A 9,454-nucleotide genomic window follows, 5' to 3' on the forward strand; every position below is an offset into this window, starting at 1 on the left:
TGTTGGTTTCCGTCACGAAGGTTACTGTACCAAGGTGGGATCTTAGACAAGACAACCATGAGCCCTCTACTCTCCGCTCCTGAGCGTGCAGAAGTCAATTCCATCTCTGAGTCAGTATCCATCTATATAATTGGGATAGGGATGTTGAAGTCTGTATGTTTTTTTTGTATTGCCTGGAGAATAGCATAAATGCTCTCTCTGCTGCTGGTGAGAAAACTGATTTGGGAATACTTGTGCTAATACTTTTGAATTCAGAGACCAGCATTAACTATATATATACTGGGCGGAGCATGTGAGCTCTTATTTCTCATGTCCTCTCTCAGCATGAAAGAGGCTAACACAGAGCCATCAAAACAACCAGTAGAAAGGAAGAGAAGAAGAAAAAAAGAAAAAGAAAAAAAAGAGTTAGAGACAATTGCAAACTCTTACATGGAGCATACATACAGCGAAGATGATAAGTTCCTCATAGGGGAAAGTAATGGAACTAAGGTCTTCTTTGGGTTAAAAGATGATGGAACTCCAATTGCAATGAAGAGAATGTCTCTAATAGACTTTAATGTGCTGGCGAAAGAGATAGACCTTTTAAAGCTTAAAGAGCTGGATGATCCTTCCATTGTAAGATATCTGGCCTTTGTAGAGGCTCAGGACTTTGGATACATTGTTCTTCAGTTATGTGATCACTCACTGGAAGATTACATCAAGTTCCTACATCAAGGAATCCCACATCCAAGAATTGTGTTTCCTGAAGACCATCTTCCTGAAAAGGCAGTTGCACAACAAGTTCTCACTGGCTTAAAGATGCTCCACCATCAGAACCCTCCAATCCTCCACGGCAATATCAAACCCGAGAATGTATTGTTTGGTAAGCTACAGAAGAAAAAAATAAAACAAGCTCCTAATGCACACCTAATTTGAGAGTTATCTGACAAGTTCAAGTCAACTGAGTTATTTTGAGAGAACGCATCAGTTTGACCTGACCATTTTTTATTTATCTATCCATTTTACCCTGCAGATGGTACAAGGAAGGCCAGATTGGCAGATTTTGGAATATGCAAACCAGACAACAAAGGACAAACAGAACATAAAGCCCGTACCGGAGGAGCAAGACCATCATGCTGGATGGCGAAAGAGACCCTCATCTTGATGTCTTTTGATAAGGATGTACTTTCTGTATTTACAGATAGTGCTGGTACAAGAAGTGCTGACATCCAGGTTTGTTCTTATTCAGCATGCAAATAATTGTATCAATGAAAGCAACACATACTACAACTAAATGTTCATGTTCATTCTACAGGTGGCTGGGATGTTGTTATATTACCTCCTGTCTGGAGGACACCATCCATTTGGCAAAGGCCCTCAGTGTATATACAACATTCTGGATGCTAAGTACAACCTGGACCGTGTTCAAGATGTGCATGCCAAGGATCTCATCAAGAGGATGATCAATGAAGACCCAAAGAAAAGACCTAAAGTGGAGGGGTGCTTGGATCATCCCTACTTCTGTGTAAAATGAAAAGTATGACAAACGAGAAAACAGCTCTGAACATTCTTGTTTCACACTGCCATGTCTCATAAATCCTGTACACGTCAGGAAGAGTATATATTAATAATAATAATAATAATAATAATACAAATAAAGAAATTGCAAATTTCATGTGGGTATGTACTTTCTTCATTGTTATGTGACACAGAACTTCGCCACACCACAAAGGGGTGCATTGGACAAGAGATAAATTAACAAGGGCAGCATTTCAGAACAGAAAGCTCATTGAAAAACAGTAACAGAAACAATGGCAGTCACACGTGCACATTACCAAGCAGGTTTTGACCAAAACAAAGTGACTTGTTTTACAGTGGTCACAGGAGAGCTTCAGGCAAGTGAGTTTGTGCAGCGCCTCCACATGATGCAGGAGCATGCATCGCTTGTATGTACCTATGTGGTAGTTGACCGTATCGCGTTGTGCATCCTTAAGGATAAAAAAATAAAGGCAGCAAAGGATCCCACTCATTTATTAGAAAGACACAGAGATCGCTTCAATATTATACCTGACAGCGACATCTTCTACATGCTGACTAAAGGTAACGAGGCCTTCGAGGATGGGATCGAGGTATACGAGAAGCTGGCCATGGAATACAATAACTTTAAACTGCAGAGGATGCATGACACTGCATCTCTTTTGCTGACCTTTGCAGTCTTTGCAGCCTACCGTAAAATGTCTGAACACCTATTGTACTTCAACTTCAACCTAGGCATAGACTTGGCCTCGGTGACCAAGGAAACACTTTTGGAGATGAAATGCGGCCACAGCTTCAAGGCCGCAATGATCTTAGAACAAGATCAGCGCTCTGCCCATGAACGTGCACGGGGCAGTTCCCGAACCTTTCTCAGAACCTGCAATCTACTCGGTCCGAATGGTACCGTTCAACTCACCAGATGTAGGCTCACAACAGACCTAATGTACATGGCAGGAGGAGACGCGGAGACAGGCGGGTTGCGGAACGTTTTACATGTGAGCAAGCTGCAACTGAGAATGATCGAGCGATTCTGCAATGTGTCTGTGAGGCACCTTATATTCAAAGACCATGGAGTTGTGGATGAAAAAGAGACAAAACTTGAAGTAGCAGTGAGGACTGAGTGCCAAGACGGGGAATTTATCCTGAGCAAGGAGATGAAGAAGGAGATGAACATTACCAACCCGGGTTACACAAGCCATTTGATTCTAAAACGGAAGTATACAGAGGCCATCTGTCTCCAACCATTGGAGTGCATGCTGGAGACCATCTTCAGACAAGACAAGGATAATATCAAACAACTGAGATGCTACAAGGATGTGAAAGTTGGAAACATGACCCTGTGCGGGAACCAGAGCAGTGTTGAAAGATTTATCCAGTCTACTGTCCTGGATCCATTCTTGCTCGGAGTTTTGTACTGGTGAAGCATTGTTTCTATGCAAAACCTCACCCACTCAGTCAGCACTGTTGTAGGCTTATATGTCCAGTTGTAATAATAATAAAAAACAATGACGTAAAAAAATACCAACTTGGAAGCGTGTGTGTGTGTGTGTGTGTGTGTGTGTGTGTGTGTCGGGGGGGGTCAAGAGATGACAAGTATTACAAGCATCCATACAGAGAACTAATACAAAAAAAACACAAATATATTTGTTTTATTTATGTTTATTATGACTATTATAAAAGGAAAGGTTACCAGATGGACACATCACAGAGAGGAAAGCTCATATACATCAAAAGATGTATTCGGACACAGGGATTTTTTAAACGAGAAGGCCTGAGGTAAACCCTCTACAGAAAGTAGCAGAGCACACTTTCACATACTTTTCATATTTTCAAAAAAGAAAGGGGGTTTTTGAAGAAAAAAAGCTCAATCACTTAAGCCAATCACTGCTCTCTCAAGTTCTACAGACACTTGGGAGTGTCGTTACTCACTTTAAATAAAGATATTACCATCTTTGAAGAACACCTGCCCAGTCAGAGAAACTTACAAAATTAGCTTTGAAAAGAAATGTCTTGCTGGATAGTTCGTGAGAAAGGACATAGGATACAAGAAGGTACACCTGCTGTGACAGTAGGACAAGAGGTGTACTTCTTTGAAGGTCACTGTGAAGATGTTTCAGAAGCTCGTGTTCATGTCTATGACACGGAGCTTTTACTGTGGAAGACTTTGTCCCACGTGAACATGTTGGGTTTTCGTAGCAACCGCTACCACTCGGCTGTACTTGTAGGACATGTCGTGTATATCTACGGAGGCCTGAATATCTACCAGGATGTAGTTGATGATGATGAAGCTCTCTGCCATGAACTCTTCGCCTTTCATGTCATCACAAAGGAGTGGTCCAAAGTCAAATCTTCCAGCACTGTTCCTACTGGGAGATATGACCATGCAGCCTGTGTCTCAGGAGAGGACATGTATGTATATGGAGGAATAAAAAAACACCAGAACAGAAGGGAACAAACCCATGAGGTCTACAAGCTGGACACAGCAACAAAGGTCTGGTCACTACTATGCGCAACAGGCGCTCCATCACCACATGGTGCAGAAGGCAGCTGTTCTACTATGATCGGGACAGAGATGTTTGTGTTTGGTGGCAACGAATGGATGACCAACATTGTCAAGGTGTTTGACACAGTGACCAACTCTTGGCTTAAAATATTTTATGAATCGCCTTTTGACAAAAAACGCATCCTTACTACAGCGTTTGTGTACGATGAGGAGCTGTACCTAGCTGGTGGCTGTAATGTTGAACACAGGGTACCAAACCCTAACCCGTACTACGATGATCTGCTGAAGTTCAGCCCAGAGAGCCGCTCCTGGAAGAGATTGGAGACCAAGGGAAAACGCCCACATAATACAAGGGGCAAGTTCTGTTCAGTGGTGGGAGATCGCATCGTGTTCTTTGATGGAATTAATGATCATGACAATTGTGATAAAATCTGGGAAGATATGTATATATGGTTTTTGTCCCTCTCTGATCAAAACCTGTGTCCTGCGTAGTTTGGAGCGTAAGAGACACCAACAAGCAAGCTATGGGGAAGGGGTGTACGTTTTTTTCACCACAGACTTTCTTGTACTGGGTGGGGGTAAAGAAAAAATCCCTGTAAAACATATGAAAGAACTAAATAAAGCACACATTGCAAGTAACAAAGGTTGTTGTTTCTCTCTGGTGTGTAAATATTGCTCTGTTGTTCGCAACTTGTTAACTATGATAAACCCTGGAGACTCACACCCTACAGTCATCCCTATTACAATGTTTCATTAAGGTGCACTCTAGCAAAAACGCTAGTCTTACATAGATGGCCAGGATCCTGTTAGACGGGGCGGGTCCTACAGAGCTCTGTTGCTCAAGTATACATTGGTCTGTGTAAGACTCTGAGTTGTCCCTGATCTAGCTCTAGAAGCACAACACCTGACATAATTTCAGCAGCAATGGACAAAGCCACAAAGATGTCATTGGAGCTAATGCAAGTTTACGGGCGCACCCATAACATTTGCATTTGCCCGCTGGGCTTCACCAGCGTCGCGGCCCTGGCGTTATTTCGCAATGAGTTTCTAGAAGCAAAAAAAGCTGGTGTCCCTGTCCCTGAGTGGACCGGTGAGCCGCTCAGGCGTAGAGGCTTGAACGACGACATCGGAAACTCAAGCTCAACTAAGACAGCCAACTTAATGTGGGGCTGCAACTTTGAGGAGATTCCTGAGGAGCTAATGGTGCTGCTCACTGAGCAGTGCGTCTACGTGGTTGTGAAACCCATTAAGTCTGATCTAGAGAGCAAGGAGCTTGTTGACCTGTTAAATGAGTTTGCCAAAACACATACAAATGGCATGATCAAAAACATGATGAACTCCTATGATGTTAAGGGCGCTAGACTAGTGGCAATGAACGCAGTTTACTTCAAGGGTACTTGGAAGACAAAATTTAACAAATTTAACACGCAAGACCAAAGTTTCTTCTACGAGCCAAACTCTGAAATGCAAGTCCAAGCCATGTGTCGCACGGAGGAGTCTAACACCCCAACGCAGATTACGGAGAACCAAAAACTCTTCAGGGTTCTGCACCTGCCCTACGAGGGCGAAGACAAAGCTGTCATGCATATTCTGATACCTCAGAGGGGGTTAGAGGTTCACAACGTGTGTGAACTGCTGCACAGCGTGTCGGATATAACGCCCTACCTGGACCTTGACTTAGCCCTATACGCTTGTCGGTATAAAGTGGTGTTGCCCAAGTGGCGGATGGAATGCGAACTGAAGCTGGGGGAAGCCTTGGAAAAATTGAGTGTGCCTTTAATTGGGACAACTAAGCAAAAGTGCATGGTGGTGGTGGACGAGGAGGGCACGGTGGCTGCCGCTGTTACTGGAATGACTCTGTTTGGTATGGAGGATACAAGGTTTAGGGAGTTCATTGTCAATGTACCTTTCCTCTTTTTCATCACTAGGATTCGGACCGATGGCAAGAAGGGTCGCACTATTCTGTTCGTGGGAGGGGTGAAGATTCCCACGTTTTGACTGGGGAACACCTAAAGTGTGTGTGCAAAAAAATGTGTATTTGTATGTTGCTTCCCTCAGTTGTCATAATACCCCAAATTGGCAAAAAGAACTCAGAGACACCAACAAGCAAGCTATCGGGAAGGGGTGTACGTATTTTTCACCACTGACTTTCTTGTACTGGGGGTAAAGAAAAAATCCATGTAAAACATATGAAAGAACTAAATAAAGCACACATTGCAAGTAACAAAGGTTGTTGTTTCTCTCTGGTGTGAGAACTGAGGGTTGTGATTGGTTGGTTCACTTAAATTTACATAAACCTTCAGTACAAATGTAAGCAGTTTTTAAGAGCCCAGCCCAACTCCTTCCATACACTCACCTAACACATTGCATCCAGTGAGACCTTGAACAACAACAACATCATCTACAAGATGAGCAACATGACCAACACCGAAAAGGCAGATTGGGTCAAGGTGCGGCGTTCGGATCTGATTCAAAGGTGTTCTTTGCCACAAGTTATCATAGATGGCTTGATTGAGAGGGGTGCTATTAGAGGTGAACAAAATGAAATCTTGAAAGTGGAAAAAACACCTCACAGCATGATGAGACAACTTTTTATTTTTCTTAAGCATCAATTGTACTTGCTGTACGATTGCGTAAAGGAGCTCGATCCATATCTTTTCGAAAGTCTCAACAAGAATCCCGAGATGAAAAGAAGTGCAAGAACTTTTTTGGACAGGACTCTGACACACAGCACTCACAGCACACACAGAGAGAGAGAGAGAGAGACTGAGGTTTCTACAGTTCAGGATTCAGGAATTAAGGTACTTGAACATCTGGAACGGATGGAGAGTACACACTTTCAGGATTACAAGAATTTTTTTAAATTATACTTCCATGATGATGAAGAAGAGTACAAGGACATTAGCAAGTCAACCCGAGAAGAAATTGCTGCAATATATTCAGCCTATCCTTATGGGGAGGCATCTCCCCATAAGCAGATTCTAGAGATGATGGGGAGGGATGATATATGTGATGAAAGAGAAGAGACGTCAATCTCAGAGACTGCCAACACTAACGGACTCAGCACTGTGGCCTTGACTCATGAACAGGCATCTACTTATCTTTGCACGTGTTGCCAAGAGTTGATGGAGAATCCAATATTTTGTCCAAAGTGCACCAATCTGGTTGGATGTCAGAAGTGCATTGCCATATGGACAGGCACTCATGGACATGGAACCTGCCCGAAATGCAGGAGTGAAAGTTTCAGCGATGACATGGTCCGCGTAAAAGGGAGTTAGAGAGAAACTCATCTGTATTTCCCATGCACACTTTGCAAATGATGTGAACAAACTGCACAGCAGTACTCCATCAGTTTTGACAATAATTACTATATAGCTAAATTGTGTGTTTCTCCCGTTTTTTCAAGATTTTCTTTACTGTATCTATTTTTTGTTATCATTTTGAGTTGAATAAATAAATAACAAAGAAAACATCATTCAACTTGTGCCTGTTTCTTTTGTTGATGTGTTTATTTCTCACAAGTACAGACATTTGATATCGAGACTGAGAGAAGACAGAGAGATTGTGTGTTTTCTTTCAGAACACCTTTTTGTACCATTGTCAAATAAACTCAGTTTGACCTTCACTCGCACTAGTTTGTCATAATACTTCTGGTATTCTGTCAGAATACCTCAACTCCAAATGTACTCAGTTTGCCCTGAACTGAATTTGACCTGAAGACACATTTAGAGAGAGACACATTCAGAGAGAAAACATACTGCTTCCAGACAGAGAGAAAACACTTTGGTCTAACCCTACCTCAAATTTTCAGATGAACTCACTTTGACCTGAGAGAGGAGTTAGATCTCCACCCTGCAGGAATTACTGACAAACAATATTTTTGTGCGATAGTGATCATTTTTATTGAACATTCATCAGACGACAACACCCAGCCCCCTAAAAATCATGGGGAAACATCTTCAGAAACTCCTTCAAAACAGGGCTTGTAGGAAGCTGTTCCACGTTTTCCTCACAGCAACATGCTTCCATTATGCACTTGCGACACATCTCCTTCAAATCTGGCCTTCGTTTCCTGTGAGCAATGGTGATTTTTCCTTCAACTCTGTAATGTTTCAACAGAGCGAAAAGGGTTGGGAACCAACGTTCAGGGTCGATGTAGAGACGGAACCCCATGTCTTCCACCTTTATGCGTGAGCTCCTAGGACCCGTGAATGTACTGTAGGACATTGTGAAAAAGTACTTTTGATGAGCACTGTCACGGATGAGGAAGGTTCCCACAGGGGTACCTAGAAGTTCTCTGTACGCCTCCTCTGCACTCATTGGACCCCAATAGAAGCCGCTGTTCTTCAACAAAGATTCAGTCTCCTTGATCAGAGTGTATTGTTTTTTAGTGCCAAAACACACAAGGTGGGGAGCTTCTGCCATGATACAGAAAGTATCTGATTCATCTGTTTCGAACAATGAATAGGATTCAGACAACACGCTTAGATATAGGTTTGAACAAATGAGGTCATCACGGACTGAGTTTTCTTTTTTTTAGAAGGTGGAGAGGATTCATTCTGGCCATCCTTGTGGGTATATGCCTGCACATGGACAGGACATATGATCAGAGGAGCGGAGTTGGTACCATTTAAGTAACCAGGAGAGAACAATGGATAGAGTTTATCAGTGAAGCAGCAGTCTCTGAATGAGTAGATACAAACTCTTGCCTCAGGTTCGAAAAAAGAGACCATACGTCCCTCGTAATCCACAAACACTCCCACTTTCTTAACCTGCTGTGTTGAACCAAATGAACCAAAACGTTTTTTTTGAAAAGGGGTTATTATTCCTTTGCACATGGTTAAAGCCCAGCAACCCTTGCTGGGGCAGAAATCGTTGAAAGTCATGCTTGCTTCATTCTTGTTGATGGACTCTGTGCTAATTCCTACACACCAAAAGTCCTTCCCTTTAACCTGAACCTCAAAGTAAAACCTACCTGAGGAGAATGTTTGTGTTCCTAAAAAATAGTTCTGATGCCATACTTTCTTTGTGGTGCTTGCGAGATTCTGTTTTACACTTCTAACCTTCACTTGTTTTCCATCATCAGACACATCGAACCAGGGACTCACTGTGTCTGGGTCCATAGTTATATCCACTGTATAGTGCTGGATCCTCCTGATAGCAGCATCCACATTATTCCGCTTAATCTTTTCACCGATCATGCCCTTTTCCTGATCGATTTGAGGGTATGTGTGAATAGGTTTTTCTACACAATGGACACATACACACGCTTGCAGTCTCCCAATAATGATTAATACAGATCTTGCAATAGTTGTGCCCACATGGAGTTGTGACTGGTGCATTGAGCACGTCCATACAGATGGAACACAGAAACTGTTCTTTAGAAGGGATCATGGTGCAGGAGGCCATATTTCCCTCTTGGTCAATGCTCACTAG

At 42.7% G+C, this 9,454-nt stretch overlaps 2 protein-coding genes across 2 annotated transcripts; both read left to right on the top strand.

Annotated features, from left to right (window-relative positions):
- Nucleotides 1–309: 309 nt before the first annotated feature.
- On the top strand, nucleotides 310–1,575 carry LOC308081252 (serine/threonine-protein kinase/endoribonuclease IRE1-like; the record flags this gene model as incomplete). Its single annotated transcript, XM_080457640.1, has 3 exons — nucleotides 310–862; nucleotides 1,013–1,212; nucleotides 1,295–1,575. 3 exons carry the CDS (start codon nucleotides 310–312, stop codon nucleotides 1,511–1,513), a joined length of 972 nt encoding a protein of 323 aa, XP_080313766.1. The 3' UTR covers nucleotides 1,514–1,575.
- A 3,367-nt stretch (nucleotides 1,576–4,942) lies between these two features.
- On the top strand, nucleotides 4,943–6,016 carry LOC308081253 (neuroserpin-like; the record flags this gene model as incomplete). Its single annotated transcript, XM_080457641.1, has 1 exon — nucleotides 4,943–6,016. The coding sequence occupies one exon, from the start codon at nucleotides 4,943–4,945 to the stop codon at nucleotides 6,014–6,016; it is 1,074 nt and encodes a 357-aa protein (XP_080313767.1).
- Between the last annotated feature and the right edge of the window lie 3,438 nt (nucleotides 6,017–9,454).

Source organism: Gymnoscopelus braueri (genome assembly GCF_963280865.1).
Source record: "Gymnoscopelus braueri genome assembly, contig: SCAFFOLD_120, whole genome shotgun sequence".
In the NCBI taxonomy this organism is placed as follows: Eukaryota; Metazoa; Chordata; class Actinopteri; order Myctophiformes; family Myctophidae; genus Gymnoscopelus; species Gymnoscopelus braueri.